Genomic DNA, 18,249 nt, shown 5'->3' with positions numbered 1-18,249 from the left:
TTGTTTAAAACTAACAGATATAGGATTAGGAGAAAGAAAATTTAACTTAAAACTATTAATATTTACTTAGTCTTAATACTTGTATGTTTAGAAGGATTCTTGAGGCCATTTCAACCAGTTGCGGCTAACTGAGCGCTGACAGTATACTCAAACATCAACTTAATTCACCTCCGCATCAACATCATCTCTATTTGATCAGTATTCACTATTTACACCACATCTAAAAAGCTGGTGATTAGATTAAGTCATTTGAATAGATTAGGCTATTTGATACTGTACTTGTCACACCATTTAATCCCTAAAACACTGTATTGCACTCTAACATTGCACGTCAAGTTTAATAACCGAGGTCTAAAAGCAGGTGCTCACCCTGAACCATGGTGCACCACCACTGCTGCAAGGTCATACAGACAGCTCTCCGGACCACTGTTCTCAGGCTAGAGAAGGGGGAAAGGAGATCATTAAACCAGCCATTCTCTGTTCTTTCAAATTAACCACAACATTTTTAAAAAGACTTTTCTCTCTTTAATCCACCAGAGACACAGTTTTCCTGTAGTCTCGACCTGCAAGTTTGCAAGTTTATAAACTGCACACACAAAATGCTGGTGGAATACAGTAGGCCAGGCAGCATCTATAGGGAAAAGCACTGTTGACGTTTCGGGCCCGAAACATCGACAGTGCTTCTCCCTATAGATGCTGCCTGACCTACTGTGTTCCACCAGCATTTTGTGTGTGTTGTTTGAATTTCCAGCATCTGCAGATTTCCTCGTGTTTGAAGTTTATAAACTGCTAAGTTGGTTTTTCTTTTTTTCCCCCCAAACTGAGGAACTTAGATCGTACACGGTAGTGTAGCAGTCAGTGTGATGCTATTACAGCTTGGGGCATTCCGGGATTTGGAGTTCAATTCTGGCACTGTCTCTAAGGAGTTTGTATGCTCTCCTCATGACTGTGTGGGTTTCCTCCCACAGTCCACACATGTCAGTTAGTGATTAATTGGTCATTGTAAATTGTCCTGTGATTAGGCTAATGTTAGATAGGTGGATGCAGGGTGGTGTAGCTTGTTGGGCCAGAAGGGATTGTTCCATGCTGTTTCTCTAAATATAAAAAATAAATAAACTTATGGGGGGGGGGGGAAAGAGAAGAGAAGTGCCTGCCTGCGTCTGTCATAAAATATTCAGTCACAAGTCAATTGGCCCCATGTTCAAACCTCACAACAGGACTTATTGGATGTTACTAATCAAAGGAGTAGGAAGCTCCCCAAGTGTCCTGGCTAAAATTCAGTCAGTCACCAGCGTGTTACCCCATTCACTTCTTTGCTTTGTTATTTGAGTACCCCCACTGTGTTCAAAACTGCGGCTGTACCACCACTTTGATAGGTCCTAGCAGGATGTAGTAGGTTCAAAAGGTCCGCACAGCATGACTGGAGGAAAGTGCAGAAGATCAGGATGGATGCCAGGCAACAGATGGCAAAGAACCAATCTTTTTTTTTGCCTCTAGCAAAATCTGGGCTCAAAGTCCCCAGCCTGTTGCTTTGACCGGGAATTGTAGAGTGGGTATGCTTAAGACTGCAAAGTATGATGTGCAGAATATTGTGCACATATAGTATATTGCCATAATCCACCAGGAAAAGCAAAGTATAAGAACATGTGGAATTTATCCATATGCTACTCGCAAAGTTAGAGGGAGCCAATATGAAAAGGTAAATGAAAAACTACAAGATGTTCAGCTACAAACACTTACACTGTACCTTGTTTGCATGTAGGATGCAATCTGACAAAATAGAGGACAAAAGTAGGTCATTAACATATGGACAAGTTACTCCCAGGCTGCTGTGCTGGGAATCTGCTGTGAACCCCTGCCCTTCCAACTACTCAGTGCTGCTCTGTTGGGAACCCAGTGTAAATCTAGCAGTGAACCAAAGTTCAGTGTGGAGAGGCTGCCTATTGGGCCTGTCACCATAGAGAAATTCTACCAAGGTTCCACAGGGAACTGTGCAATGAACTGTGTACAGAAATGAGGGGAGATCGGCCTCTAACACATCCAACAAGGTAATGACGAGGAGATTGCAGGATCTGGGTGGTTGAGCAGTTTAAAGCAGCCCGACAATGCCAGAGGATGCAGTTTCAAAGACCATCTCATAGCTGAACAGCCACACCACTAGGCTTCACAGCCAACATCACACCAAACTCATGGAGATTCATTACTGGGAGAACGTTTAAGAGCAGGGGTTCACACAAGGGTCCTGGCACAGCAGTACACAGCCAAATACGTTTAAGGCAGGTATTTGCCTCAAGTGCTTAAGATATTGAATCAAGGGCCTCATCCTGAATCACTGCTCTGTGGGGCAGTACTAGATGGATGGGGCACAAGTTACAATGGTATGCAACAGCTCACATACTATTATGTACACCATTTCCATTAAGTCTTTAACTCTGTAATAATTTAATTACTTATAGATATAATTCAGGCAAACAATTCTAAAGTGTATTTACCTCCAATAAGAAGCACTTCATGTCTAGGCCTCGCAGAGGGAACTCTACATATGTATCTATCTTGTTTCGCAGATAAGCTGTCCAATGAAATCGCTTCAGATGCAAACATAGCACCTAAAGAGGGGGAGGAAAATGGTATTTTAAAAGTGAAAACTAATTCAGTTATACAGTTACAAAATAATAGTTTCCCTCAAAGCCTTGGGTTGCAACAGAGAAATATTAGAAAGGAGGAATCATGCTTTTAATAAATGTATTAAAGCATTTCCATTTAAAATCTATATAAAAAGGCAGGATAATGGCTTCTCTTTACAGTGCCAATGTTACATAAAATGAGAACCTGAAACACATTTAACCAGTGACAACAGCACAATGAATAAAAGTGGAGATAAAGAAAACTACTTTGCTGAAATGCTCCAAAATCTTTCAACTGAACAGCTATCTCCTTTCAGGTGCATAACATGAACTCCCTCCACCAATGAGCACTCTGCATTGTGTAGATGGCATAATTGCAGCCTTTGCAATAATATGTCCAAACTACATCAATACATCTCAAATACATTGTTTCTGCTAAAGGAGCAAGAATCTGAGAACAACCCACAAGGTCACATGCCACGCTCACTTTGAAATGCATCTCTAATCATCACAGCTGGATCTGCATAGTAGAATTGCCACTCCTAGAATTGCCTCAAACTACTTGGCAGGACTATCTTCGCTAGTGATTGCAGAAAATGACTTAAGGACAATGAGGGATCAGCAATAAATGCTGACCTTGCCAGCAACATCCAGGTTCAAATAAATTAATAAAAAGGCCTTCATAACAAGTGGAATGGAATTGCCATCAACATCATTAATCCATTCAACAGACACACAGAATTACAGATAATGGGGTAAACCAATTTGGAGGAAGTTTTAAGCATCTAGTTCCAGAAGTTTCTGCAGTTTATAAAGTTTATTCTAGTTACAGTACATCACTTCCAAGAATGAAAATTCTACCTGAATCATTAATATAGCTAATAATCTACACTATTAGGCAACGTAGTAAATTAAGCATACTTGAATAAAATATGCTCGCATGTCTTAAGTTAGGTACAACCTCTATTGCAAATGCCCAATATTTTTAATTTTAAAAAAACAGAAAATAGGAAGCATTGTCCACATATGCCTCACATGAAAACCCAAGAAACTTATGAAGTTGACAACAAAAAGTAACACACCGAAAGATTAGGAGCATTTTAGCACTCAAAGGAGAGCAAGAAATTGGTAAGTACAGTCAAGACAGAAAATGCAACTAAACTCCGTCAATCAATACAGCTACTTAGCTGCTTAAAGCAGAAAATGGAAGAAATGCCAAATCGAGCTGCATCTGTAGGCGAAGACTTGTATTTTGTAATTTCAAAATATTAAACTAATTCAAATGAAGATGGGAGTCCAAAATTACCGGTGTAACTTGGTCTTTAAGTGAGGTGTGCAGGTATCACATGGTAACATAATAACATATATAATTAATGTATTTTTATATATAACAATTAAATGAATGCATATACACAGATACAGAAAATTACTCAAATATTATTTAAATATTAAATACATGACAGAAACAATTACTCCTTTAAGTTGACAATCTTTCATCAGTGACAGGTAACCAACCTGAAATGTTAATCTTCTCTCTACGAATGCTGCTCAATTCAGTATTTCCAGCACTTTCAGGTTTTATTTTATATTTCCTGTACCTGCATTTTCATTATTTTTCAAATAAATACTAACCTTTGGCAACTTTTGAATCCAAAATTTTTTGGTGGACTTCTGTCGCTTTTTACACTTATGGCACATATATAGCTCTGTTTCATCCAACTCCTCCAGGTCTGTGAAACTGCGCAGGCAATCTGGAACAAAAAAAAAATCAACTTGACTGTAATCACTGACTTCACTAAACATTCCATTTGTAAATGCCTGCATAACACCTCAAAAAATTAAAAGTGGTAGTATATATCAGTGATTTTATCCTTGCCTTAATTTGTTCAGATCTTATTACTGGAGTAGGTAAGACAGTCTGATGGGCTACAGAGGCAATGGAAATGCCCACTTGAATAACTTGTCCTAAGAACTGCAGGCCTTGCTGTCCAATATGTTGTAATAACCCATAGCAGTTGTTTTTTTTAAACTAATGATGTATGTATTTGCAATGCCCAAATATATCCAAACCACAACGCAAGTCTTTTGTTGGGTAGTGTTCTAATGTTGGTATTTGGGAATGTCAATGCACAATGCGTACCATGTCTTTTTCACTTCATTTATCAGGTCCCAGGAAGCCATTAGATGTTCTAGTAGATAAATGGAAAACAAAACTCGTTGTGCTAGTTTTAATCACATTCACCAAAATAAATTAGGCAATAACAAAAATAGTTGTGAACTTATTTTAAAATAGTAATTCAGTTACAAGAATCACACAGAAACACAGAGGGGGGAAAATACAGAGGAACACAAAGGTGTCACCAGAGCGCAGAATGGAAGGGCCCTGGAGACAGTTGTACTTGGGGATATAAGTACATAGTTCCCTGAAAAGTTACACTTAGACTGGATTGTGAAGGCTGCATTTGACATGCATGCCTTCATTTGTCAGGGTCCTGAGTACAGGAGTTGGCATGTCATGCTATGACTGTTCCAGTCATTGGTGAGACCACAGTTGAGAGTATTTTTATTTCTGGTAGCCCAACAACAGAAAGAGTGCAAAAAGATTGACAAGGACATTATCAGGACTGGTGGTCTTGATAAGGAGCTGGAGAGGTTGGGATTTCTTTTATTCTGGAGCTTAGAGGGCTGATGGGTGACCCTTTGCACAAGCATCGCCGGGGCATAGGTAAGTCTTTTTGCCAGGATAGGGGAATCTAAAACTAGAGGGCTTATTTTAAGGTAAGAAGGGAAATTTTAAAAAGGGACCTGAGGAGCAAGTTTTTCCACTGGGTGGTGGATATATCGGACGAGCTGGCAGAAAAAGTTCAAAGTAAAATCTATTAGCTGAGTACATACATGTCACCGCAAACAACCCTGAGATTCTTTTTCTGTGTGCAGACTTAACAGGATCAATGGGCAACAAACTGTGCAAGTGCAGGTATAAATAAATAGCACCAAACAACAATCATGAAATAAGATAAACGCGTCCTTAAATGAGTGTAGCTTTCCACTTTTGTTCAAGAGCCTGATGACTGAGTAGCAGCAACTGTTCTTGAACCGGAGGCACTTGTACCTTCTACCTGATGGCAGCAGTGAGAAAAGAGCATGGCCTGGGTGGTGGTGATCTCTTATGTTGGCTGCTACAGTAACGTTTCACGTACATGTGCTCAATGGTTGGGAAGCTTTAAATGTGATGTACAGGGCTGAATCCACTGCCTTTTGTAGGATTTTCCACTCAAAAGCATTGGTGTTCCCATACCAGGCTGGAATGTAGCCAGTCAACACACTTTCCACTACACTTCTATAGCAGTTTGCCAAGGTTCTCTGCAAACTCCTGAGGAAGTAGAGACATTATTGTGCTTTCTTCACAATTATATCCAATACAGGTCCCCTGAGATAGTAACATCTAGGAATTTAAAGTTACTGACCCTCTCCACCTCTGTTCCTCCAATGATTACTGGCTCATGGACCTCTGGTTTCCCTCTCCTGAAGTCTACAATCAATTCCTTGGTCTTATTGACATTGAGTGAGAGGTTCTTGCACCACTCAGCCAAATTTTCAGTCTCCCTCCTGAATGCAGATTCATCACCACCTTTGATACAGCACACAACAGTGGTGTCATCAGCAAACTTGTATATGGTGTTGGAGCTGTACTTAGCCACACGGTCGTAGGTGTAAAGCGAGTAGAGCAGGGGGCTAAGCGCACGTCCATGGTACATCTGTGCTGATGGAGATTGTGGGAGAGATGTTTTTGCCAATCTGAACTGACTGGGGTCTACAAGTGAGGAATCCAGGATTCAACTGCACAAGGGGGTCAAGGCCCAGGTCTTGGAGCTTACTGATTAGCTTTAAGATAATAGTATTTAAATGCTGAGCTTTAATCAATAAAGAGCATCCTGATGTATGCATCTTTGCTGTCCAGATTTTCCAAGATTGTGTGAAGAGCCAATGAGGTGGTACCTGCTGTAGACCTGCTGCTTCAGTAGGCAAATTGGGACTGGATCCAAGTTGCCACTCAAACAGGAGCAGATATGCTTTACTATCAGCCTCTGCATCACTGTGGATGCATGCAAGTGCCAAAGGGCCATAGTCACTGAGGCAGGTCACCAATCTCTTCTTGGCATTGGTATGATTGGAGCCTGCTTGGAGGCAGGTGGGTAACACGGCTGGAATGACAGGTTGAAGATATCCGTGAATGCACAGCCAGTTGGTCAGCACAGGTCTTCAGTACTCAGCCAGGTACTCCATCCGGATGGGATGCTTTCCTCGAATTCATTCTCTTGAAGGCAGTCCGCACATCATCTTCAGATACTGAAGCCAAAGCATCTTCGGGACACATGGGGGTGTGTGATGGGTCCTCCTTACTCTGGTGGTTAAAGTGAGTACAGAAAGCATTAAGCTCATCTGGAGGCGAAGCTGTTGACCCCCTATGTCACAAGATTTAACTTTGTAGGTAGTTATGGCATTCAAACCCTGCCACAGTTGTCGAGCATCCCTCGTTGATTCCAGACCGGAACCTCCACTTTGCCTGCAAGATGGATTTCTGGAGATCATACCTGGACCTCTTATAGCATTTCTGATCTCCAGACCTGAATGCCTCTGATCTGGCTATTAGCAAATTCCAGATCTCATGGTTCATTGAGGGCTTCTGACTGGGGCAAGCCTTGAACGATTTCATGGGGACACACTCATACAAAGCTGTTTTAATAAAGTATGTTATAGCTCTGGTGTAGTCATTCAGGTCCTCAGTTAAATTCTTGAACATGACCCAATCCACTGATTCAAGGCTATCCTGAAACCATTCTTCAGCCTTTTACAACCATGCCTTGCTTTTTAGGCTCCGTCTGCATGCAGGTAGGAGTACAGCCAAGTAGTCTGATTTGCTAAAATGCGGTCTTGGAAAGGAATGATAGGCATTCCTTATCGTGGTGTAGCTGTGGTCTAGATTGTTGGGACCTCTGGTGCAAAAGGTTACATGCTGGTGACAACTGGGCAGGGTTTTCTTCAAAAAGGCTTGGCTAAAGTCACCGACTATAATTTGAGATGCATTGGGATGAACTGTTTCTTACCTGAAGACGACATTGTGAGATGCGCAAGGGCTGCTGGTGGTATATAAACTGCAGTCAGGGTCACGGACGAGAACACCCGCAGCAGATAGAATGGTCTACATTTAATTGTTACGTATTTTAAGTCAGGGGAACAAGAGGCCGACTTAATTCCAATATCCGTACACTAATAATTGATTAAAGAAAAGCACATGCCTCCACCTTTTTCCTTACCAGAGTTTGCGGTTTGATCCATTCTGAAAATCTTTAAACCTTCTGGTCAGATAACTACGCTCAGCATATTCACTGTTAACTAAGTTTCACTGCAACAAGTAATTGAGATCTGCCTCATCTGTCTTTGATACAGTAGCCTTGCCCTGAGATCATCAATATTATTCTCCAGCAACTGCATATTTGCCAACAAGATGCGGGATTGAGGAGGCCTCATCTCTCTGCGCTTCAGCCGGCTTTGAATTCTGTCGCTCCTACTGCGTTTCCGGCCATGAGTTGACCCTTAAAGGAACCGTGCTAATTGCTCTGCTGGAGTTCATGATTTCTGCTCTACATTCAATCGTTGACTGTCAGATCTGAAAATCACTGATGGGATTTCGTAGTCCATCAGAGGAAATTTACATTGTAGAGAAAGTAATTCAGAAGTAGATTTAGAGGAAAACTGGTACCTCAGAGGCACTAATGTATGTTGGCGCCATCTTGCTGATATCCAAGAAGGTTTGAAAACAAACAGGTTTTAAAATAATTCGATTTTTAAAAAAATAAACGCTTTCCCTCTTCACTTTCACATATTTAACAAAATGTATTTCACTGGTTAATATTCAACAGCTTTAACAAAACTCAGCAACAAAGCACACAACAGAATGTCAGCCATAATTGCACATGTCTTCTGGGGTGCAGAATAACTCAGTCTAACTGGGTTTATTGGCCTTTCTCTGAGCTTTTGCCAAGTCTGAATCTGTCACTGTATATCTATCCCACCCATGCTCCAGCCACCCCCTACTGTGCACTCATTAATACTGTGAGGTTTGCTTTATCTTTCAGTACCCATGCGTGTTTTTAATTGGGAACAAAAGGTCCATTCGAACAATTACAGTTTCTACATTTTAACTGAAGTTACATGCATGCAGAAAGGTTGTGAAGAGCTGAGGGCATTGACTACAGTAAACAAATGGCATTTACAAATTAGAGCACTAACTCAATGGTTTCTTCATACCAGGATCAGCGCAATTTTAGTAAAGAAGCTGATTCAGTCACCTTCAGCCATTCCCAGAGTACGGTGCATCTTAAATGAGCAAGGCTAGAAAGAAAACAATGAAGTATGGTATGTATTATATTAAAAGAAAGACAAATGTATGTGGCAAACCTATGCATAAGTCCAACCAGCACAAGATGTTTGGGATATAGTGCACTGAAAACTAATGGACTGTAAAAAGAAAGTAGAACAGATCTGATGAGACAAATGTACAAAATCTCCCTCAGGACATTGCATCAATAGGTTTTTATGACAATCCAGTTGCTTACCCAAGTCTTAAACTCTCTTATTATAGTACTTAGTACCAAATCTTTTTATCTTTCAATTTTATGTAAAAATTACACACAACAGAAACTCACCCCGTAGTGTACATACTGGTCCACTATCCTGATTCTTGGATCTTTTGTTTCTGAACTGACTTGGGATATCTAACGAAAGATCTTGAAAGAGAAAATTTCTTTAGAAATAAGTTTTTATATAGGAAACAGCTAAAACATGAAAATACAAAGAAACTTACCAAGGAATGGATCAAACTTCCGAGATTCGGTTCCACATATTAGACAATTGACTTCGTTCTGAAGTATTCCTCCAAATATATTAGTGACAACTGTTGAAACACCATTTCTGAAAATAATCATGTTACAAGCAACAGGTAAATAAGGAAGCAAAAAGCCATGTTATTGCTAATATTATGCTGTAACATTAACACACAACACATTCTCCATTCAAGATACAAGAATCAGGGACTTACATGCAGCATTTACTGGAGGAAGAGATGCTCGAGCTGTCTGGCAAAATAAATGAAGTTGTCATACCATTGTAGCTTCGCTGAAGCTCCAAGTGTAGATGATCTAACAAGTATCGCATAAATTCATGAGCATCTTGTTGCTGATATCCTCTGCGGAGAAATACAATTAACCATGTGATACTTGGCACAGTAAATGTCAGTTCACTTAAGTACATTCTTTCCATTACAAATCACAGACTACTTTGCTTCTTTTGTTCCATTATCCTCAGTGTGATATGTCAGCTAAATTATTTGGTGTGCAAAAGGGACAATTTAAGACAAACAGTTCTGATTTGCAATGAAATCAATTCTATCTACAGAACTCTTTTGTAGTGTTTCATGTGTTCCATTCCACCTTCTAAGGCTCAGTAAGAAAATGCAACATCAGGGATGAAGCTTTTAACTTAAATACACGATATACAGTGAGAGAATTATGCCATGGGGAAAAAGCAGAACAGATTTTGCCTTCATCCATATTATGTAAAGTCAATTACATACAAATGACTGTTGTTATAGTACCTAAATTGCTGCTCTCTCTCTATTGTAATCAGCACTTCACATCATTAATAACTCTAGGGCGATTTTAAAGCAAATGGCAACACTTTCAACTCTCTTGATGAAAGCATAATTAGTTTGTGGAATTTCAGCATGGCCACTCCCTGGTGTTTCACATTTCCTTTGTCAGTGCAGTGTAAAGAGCGTTTTTTGAAACACACAATGTCAATTAGAGTTACTATTTACAGTTCAAATCAAATGTCACTGAAAAATGAGTCCATTGAGATTTACAATACATTTTTCAAGTCTAAAGCTTACTAAAATGTCTAATTAGCTGTCCTAATACACGAATTCACACTTAATTGCCAGAGAAACAAAAACTAATGCCACATTTTCTGCAATAATTTGAGAGCAAGCTTTCATATTAAACTCAATTAGTGTAAAATATTTACCCATATTTGAAATCTTCCAGTCAAAATGCCTTTGAAACACAATTGTGAATTCATTTTACATCGCTTTTCTATGGAAAATCAATTCCTTCCATGGTTAACAGATGCTAGAAACTTCCAGAACACGTCAATATCTGTAGAGTAAAAATCAAGCTGGATCCTGACCTCCTGTTCCTCCAGCAGTTTTTGCTTTGCTCATTATACCAGCAGACTCTTGTGTGAGAGAGGCTTTAACTGGTTTGCACAAAAGGATAATCTGATGCCTACCTGAAATTTGGCATGATCTTCCAAATGACATAGAAGAGAGACTCAGGACAGAATGCAGTCTGGCTTCCTTGCCATAAAGCACAGAGCGTTTTCCGGAACTCTTCTACCAGGGAACTGCAGTATCAGGTAGGGATAAAAGGGAGGAACATCAATAGCACTACCCAAGTGCTCTGACAGTACCAGCATTTTCTAAAACTACAAGAATTATATTACAGAGCCATTTGAACCATTGCCTCAAATTTGTTTGTTTCTTTATGGAAGGCTATTATGACAGAGTACCCCTGTGGCTGTCCCCTTTAACAAGTCCTCCTGTTTGAGTACTGTTGGGGGGGGGGGGGGGGGGGGGAGAAAGACAGCCTACCTGGGGGAAGCAACAGAGGCTGTGCCTCTGGCAAAGAGTCTCGCTCTGTGGCTCAGAAGGGAAGGGAAAGGAAGGCAGCAGTAATAGAGGACTCAGAGGACTATAGTTAGGGGGTCAGACAGGTGATTCTGTGGACGCAGGAAAGCAACACGGATGGTAGTTTGCTTCCCAGGTGCCAGGGTCCGGTATGTTTCTGATCGCGTTCACAATATCCTGAAGTTGGAAGGTGAACAGCTAGAGGTCATGGTACATATTGGTACCAACGACATAGGTAGGAAAAGGGAGAAGGTCTTGAAAACAGACTACAGGGAGTTAGGAAGAAAGTTGAGAAGCAGGACCTCAAAGATAGTAATCTCAGGATTACTGCCTGTGCCAAACGACAGTGAATACAGGAATAGAGTGAGGTAGAGGATAAATGCATGGCTGAGAGATTGGAGCGGGAGCAGGGATTCAGATTTCTGGATCATTGAGACCTGTACAAAAAGGACGGGTTGCACTTGAATCCAAGGGGGACAAATATCCTGGTAGGGAGGTTTGTTAAGGCTATTGGGGAGAGTTTAAACTAGAATTGCTGGGGAGAGGGAACCAAACTGAAGAGATGGAGGAAGGGATTGTTGGCTCACAAAGAGAAAGCTTTGAGACAGTGCGAGAGGGAGGATGGCTCAGACCGATGGTTTGAGATGTGTCTATTTTAATGCAAGATGCATTATGAACAAAGCAAATGAGTTTAGAGTGTGGACCAGTACTTGGAGCTATGATGTTGTAGCCATTACAAAGACTTGGATGGCTAGGGGCAGGAATGGTTACTTCGAGTGCCAGAATTTAGATGTTTTAGAAAGGACAGGGAGGGAGGCAAAAGAGGTGGGGGCGTGGCACTGCTGATCAGAGGTAGTGTCACGGCTGCAGAAAAGGAGGAAGTCATGGAAAGATTGTCCACTTTGGTGTAAGTTAAGAAACAAGAAGGGGTCAATAACTCTACTGGTTTTTTTTTAAACATAGACCACCCAATAGTAACAGGGACATCGAGAAACAGATAGGGAGACAGATTTTGGAAAGGTGTAATAATAACAGGGTTGTTGTGGTGGGAGATTTTAATTTCCTAAATATTGATTGGCATCTCCCTAGAATGAGGGGTTTGGATGGGGTAGAGTTTGTTAGGTGTGTTCAGGAAGGTTTCCTGACATAATGTAGATAAGCCTACAAGTGGGAGAGCATTTTGGAAATGGTGATCACAATTCTATCTCCTTTGGAGAGGGATAGGAACAGACACGTTAGGAAAGTGTTTAATTTGAGTAAGGGGAAATATGAAGCCATCAGGCAGGAACTTGGAAGCATAAAATGGGAACAGACGTTCTCAGGGAAATGTACAGCAGAAATGTGGCAAATGTTCAGGGATATTTGCGTGGTGTTCTGCATAGGTACATTCCAATGAGACAGGGAAAGGATGGTAGGGTACAGGAACTGTGGTGTAAAAAGGCTGTTGAAAATCTAGTCAAGAAAAAAATCTTAGGAAAGTTTTAAAAAAGAACTAGGTAATGATAGAGTTCCAGAAAATTATAAGGCTAGCAGGAAGGAGCTTAAGAATTAAATTAGGAGAGCCAGAAGGAGTCATGAGAAGGCCTGGGCGAGCAGGATTAAGGAAAACCCCAAGGCATTCTACAAATACGTGAAGAGCAAGAAGATGTGGGACAATAGGACCAATCAAGTGTGATAGTGGGAAAGTGTGTATGGAACCGGAGGAGATAGCGGAGGTACTTAATGAATACTTTGCTTCAGTATTCACTATGGAAAAGGATCTTGGCGACTGTAGGGATGACTTACAGAAGGCTGAAAAGCTTGAGCATATAGACATTAGGAAAGAGGATGTGCTGGAGCTTTTGGAAATCAAGCTGGATAAGTCTCTGGGACCGGATGAGATGTACCTCGGGCTACTGTGGGAGGCAAGGGAGGAGATTGTTAAGCCTCTGGCAATGATCTTTACATCATCAATGGGGACAAGAGAAGTCCCAGAGGATTGGAGGGTTGCAGATGTTGTTCCCTTATTCAAGAAAGGAAGTCGAGATAGCCCAGGAAATTCCAGACCAGTAAGTCTTACTTCAGTGGTTGGTAAGTTGATGGAAAAGATCCTGAGAGGCAGGATTTATGAACATTTTGAAAGGCATAATGTGATTAGGAATAGTCAGCATGATGTGTCAAAGGCAGGTCGTGCCTTACGCGCCTGATCGAATTTTTTAAGGATGTGACTAAACATGTAGATGAAGTTGGAGCAGTAGATGTAGCGTATATGGATTTCAGCAAGGCATTTGATAAGGAACCCCATGCAAGGCTTATTGAGAAAGTAAGGAGGCATGGGATCCAAGGAGACCTTGCTTTGTGGATCCAGCATTGGCTTGCTCACAGAAGGCAAAGAGTGGTTGTAGATGGGTCATATTCTGCATGGAGGTTGGTGACCAGTGGTGTGCCTTAGGGATCTGTTCTGGGACCCCTACTCTTCGTGATTTTTATAAATGACCTGGATGAGAAAGTGAAGGGATGGGTTAGTAAAATTGCTGATGACACAAAGGTTGGGGGCGTTGTGGATGGTGTGGAGGGCTGTCAGAGGTTACAGCAGGTCAATGATAAGATGCAAAACTGGGCTGAGAAGTGGCAGATGGAGTTCAACCCAGATAAGTGTGAGGTGGTTTATTTTGGTAGGTCAAATATGATGGCAGAATATAGTATTAATGGTAAGACTCCTGGCAGTGTGGAGGATCAGAGGGATTTTGGACATTCAAAGCTGCTGCACAGGTTGACTCTGTGGTTAAGAAGGTATACGGTGCATTGGCCTTCATCAACTGTGGGATTAAATTTAAAAGCTGAGAGGTAATGTTACAGCTATGTAGGATGCTAGTCAGACCCCACTTGAGGTACTGTGCTCATTTCTGGTCACCTCACTACAGGAAGGATGTGGAAACTATAGAAAGGTGCAGAGGAGATCTACAAGGATGTTGCCTGGATTGGGGAGCATGCCTTATGAGAATAGGTTGAGTGAACTCAGCCTTTTCTCCCTGGAGCGGCGGTGGATGAGAGGTGACCTGATAGAGGCCTAGAAGATGATGAGAGGCATTGATCATGTGGATAGTCAGAGGCTTTTTCCAGGGCTGAAATGGCTAACGTGAGAGGGCACAGTTTTAAGGTGCTTAGAAGTAGGTACAGAGGAGATGTCAGAGGTAATTAAAAAAAAAATAAAATAAGTCGCAGAGAGTAGTGAGTGCATGGAATAGGATGCCAGCAACGGTGATGGGGGTGGATACGATAAGGTCTTTTAAGAAACTCCTGGACAGGTACATGGAGCTTAGAAAAATAGAATGCTATGGATAACCCTAGGTAATTGCTAAAGTGCATGTTCGGCACAGCATTGTTGGCCGAAGGGCCTGTATTGTACTGTAGGTTTTTTGTTTCTATTTAGTCACTGCTTTTGAAATGAACGAAAGCTGTCTGCTAAATTCCATTCCCTCATTTTGCTAGCAAACTTAAAATAATTAACACATTTCATTTAAAAAATTGTGGATTTGCTTCTCCCACCCAGTCCTTCTTGTATACATGAAGACTTGTAATCTCAAAAGAAAACTTATTTTAAAAATATTTAGAGAATCTCACGACATATACAAATCATACAAAGAACTTAAGTTTTTGGAACTGATTTGTTCTCCCCACCCACCCACCTCCCATAACTACAAGGCAATCAGATAAGGCATAAACACCAAATCCTGAAAAGTTTAACCCTTACTAAAATGTCTAATTAACTGTCCTAATACACAAATTCAGTCTACTTGCTTTAAAGTCATCAACAATGTACAAAATTATGACAATATAAATTGTCAGATTCAATTAAATGGTATTCCACAATACTGGCTACTGTTCCAAGTTTGATATTAAAATATATTTTCAACTATTGGTTTGCTCATGCCTTTATTATTCAATGTTGTTGTGGGGTTTAAAAGAAAACAATAGTAACATACACACTGTTGTCACCCTGGCTTCTGGTGTGATAGGTACGTCTACCTGCAGTTTTACCACTACGCAGTTCCACTGCTGGCAGCTCCTTGAAATAACAGCAAAATTGCTGAATGTTACTGCAAGTGGGAAGGAAAAAAAAGTTGTTAAAAACAATACCGACTGATGTCTCTATAGTGTTTTAAACTAGAAAATCTTAAATGTCACTGCTAAATAATTCATGCCCAAAGAAAAATAATCTGACCAATGGAGTGTATAGAATAAATTGCAGAAATTGGGAATCTGAATTAAAAATTAAAAATGCTTGAAATAACCATGTCATGTAGCATCTGTGGGAAGAGAAACATTTAATATTTCAATTTGATCTTGCAGTAATATTAACTATCATCCAGTAGCACTTCATAACCAACCTCTCATCACAGTGGATTTAAGCATATCAACTCCTGCCTGAAGAGTGATCTGGATTCACGTCCACTTTGCCTACCATCACAACAGGTCAACAGCAGATGCCATTTCTTTGGGCCTTCACTCATATCTGGAACATTTGGACAATGAAAGTGCATACATCAGGATTATCTTCACTGAACACAGCTCAGCATTCAACACCATCATCCCTTCAAACATAATGACTAAGTGCCAAGACCTAAGCCTCCCTGTGCAAATGGATCCTTCATTTCCTCAATTGTAGACTCCAGTTTGGATTGACAATAACATCTCCTCCACAATCACCATCAGCACAGGTGCATCACAAGGCTACATACCTAGCCCTCTGCTCTACTCACTTTACATATTTGTAGCTAATGTGCGGCTAATTACAGCTCCAACTCCAAAGTTAAGTTTGCTGACAACACCACTGTCGTTGGCTGAATCAAAGGTTGTGGCAAATCACCATATAGGAGGGAGATTGAAAGTCTAGTTGAACAGTGCCACAACAACCTCCCACTCAATGTCAGCAAAACCGAAGAGCTACTTATCGATTACAGGAGCAAGAAGCCTGAGCTCCATGAGGGGACAGGAGATGAAGAGGATCGGTAACTTTAAATTCCTTGGTGTTATCATTTCAGAGGATCTGTCCAGGGACCAGCACATAAAAGGCATCACAAAGAAGGCATGACAGTGCCTCTACTTTCTTAGAAATTGGTGAAAATTTGGCATGTCGCCTAAAACTTTGACAAACCTCTATAGATGCACAGGAGAGAATATTTTAATTGGTTGCATCATGGTAAAGTGGGGAAACACCAATGCCCAGGAATAGAAAAGTCTATAGAGTGGATAGGCCAGTCCAACACAGCAAAGCCCTTCCCACCAATGCGCACATCTATCAGGAGTACTGCCACAAGAAATTAGCACCCACCAAGAGCCCCACCATCCAGGCCATGCACTCTTACTACCATTGGGCAGGAGGTACAAGAGTCTGAGTTCCCATACCAATGGGTTCAGAACAGCTGTTACTCTAGAACTATCAGCCTCCTGAACCAAGTAGATAACTTCATTCACCTTAACTCTGATCTGATTCCACAGCCTACGACTCATTTTCAAGGACTCTAGAACTCAGGTTCTCAGTGACAGCTATTAATTTTTTAAAGTTTGCATAATTTGTCTTTTGTACATTGGTTGTTTTTTTGGTGTTTATGTATAGTTTTTCATAAGTTATATTGTATTTCTGTATTTTCCTGTAAATGCCTGCAAGAAAATTAATCTCAAGGTAGTACAGGTTGAATACCCCTTATCCGAAATGCCTGGGGATCAAAATGTTTTGGATTTTGGAATATATAATGAGAAAGCTTGGGATCGCCATTATTTCCAACTGAACTTATGTGCTACCAGTAAGCAGCAATCTTTGTATTACACTTGTTCATCACATATGTACCCAACAGAAAAATTCATTATATTTTCATTATATTGAAGGTATGTAATGTGTTCAAGGCAGCTCGGGAGCATCAGGAGAAAATCTGAATCAGTTGCTGAACAACAAGCAATGGCAGATTTTCAGTCTTCACCTACCACACGTCATTTTGATTAAAAGGTTACAGTACACTATTTGCTTTTTACTTTTTTAAAAAAGGTTTTATGTAAAGGATAGAAACAATCAGCATTGTAGACTGGTTCTGGTGCTAGATTTTTGTGATCAGCAGATGTTTTTAAAAATGTAAAGCCATGCCTTTTCTTAAATTTCTGTAACCAGCCTGCTGAATTTTTACAAGTACCATAAATTTTCAGCTCATTGTATTAGATCCTGCTTATTTCCCAACTAGTACATGTTAAGCGGCATATGTTCACTTCGAAGCTGACAATACACGATCAAGATCTTAATTTTTTGCTTTATGCCATGTTTTTCTGTTTTTCATTAATTTCTGTTCATTACATATGTGAGGTCACTTCTCAGAACTGTGTGCAGAGACCCACGCATCGCCTGGAAACCTTCCTAGCATCTTGTGGAAATTTCCATTTGTGACATGTCAGCGATGAAAACAATTTGGATTTCAGAGGTTTTCAGATTTTGGAATTTCGGATAAGAGGTACTCAACCTGTATATGGTGACATACACAATACTTACATAATAGATTTATTGACTTCTTTGCATAGATACTGCCTGGCCTGCTAAGCATTTCCACATTGTGCTTTTATTTACATAACAGAGTTTCCATTCACATGCTGAGCCAAATGTTCCAATCTACTTTTCAGTAAATAAAGATACCTTCTCAATGGCAGCCACTAATGTAAACACTGGAAGCTCACATAAACTGCAAGGAAAATTATCTGTTTTATTCATGGTCAACAAATGGATAGCTGGTTAAATTATATTCTCTTTGCAATTGTGTACTGGATTACAATCTACAATTTACAATCACTTATTACCTGCAATCACTTGCTCAGTAATTGTTGCACTGTCAGCCTAGATTTCTAGGCTCCAAGACC

At 40.5% G+C, this 18,249-nt stretch overlaps 1 protein-coding gene across 4 annotated transcripts in view; it reads right to left on the bottom strand.

The window, feature by feature from the left end:
- Positions 1–18,249, bottom strand: part of usp3 (ubiquitin specific peptidase 3) — a 115,228-nt gene that overhangs the window by 7,464 nt on the left and 89,515 nt on the right. For all 4 annotated transcript variants that reach the window (XM_073024853.1, XM_073024852.1, XM_073024855.1 and 1 more), the window contains 8 exons: positions 15,336–15,449; positions 10,974–11,087; positions 9,727–9,873; positions 9,493–9,599; positions 9,335–9,415; positions 4,257–4,375; positions 2,493–2,606; positions 370–437 (listed from right to left, as the gene is read on the bottom strand). In XM_073024853.1, the coding sequence (XP_072880954.1) occupies positions 370–437; positions 2,493–2,606; positions 4,257–4,375; positions 9,335–9,415; positions 9,493–9,599; positions 9,727–9,873; positions 10,974–11,087; positions 15,336–15,449 (864 nt within the window). The remainder of the gene's footprint in view (positions 1–369; positions 438–2,492; positions 2,607–4,256; positions 4,376–9,334; positions 9,416–9,492; positions 9,600–9,726; positions 9,874–10,973; positions 11,088–15,335; positions 15,450–18,249) is intronic.

The sequence above is a fragment of the Hemitrygon akajei genome, chromosome 21, assembly GCF_048418815.1.
Source record: "Hemitrygon akajei chromosome 21, sHemAka1.3, whole genome shotgun sequence".
NCBI classification, from domain to species: Eukaryota; Metazoa; Chordata; class Chondrichthyes; order Myliobatiformes; family Dasyatidae; genus Hemitrygon; species Hemitrygon akajei.
Note: the sequence above shows the minus strand (reverse complement) of the source record. Positions and strands in the feature narration are given on the sequence as shown.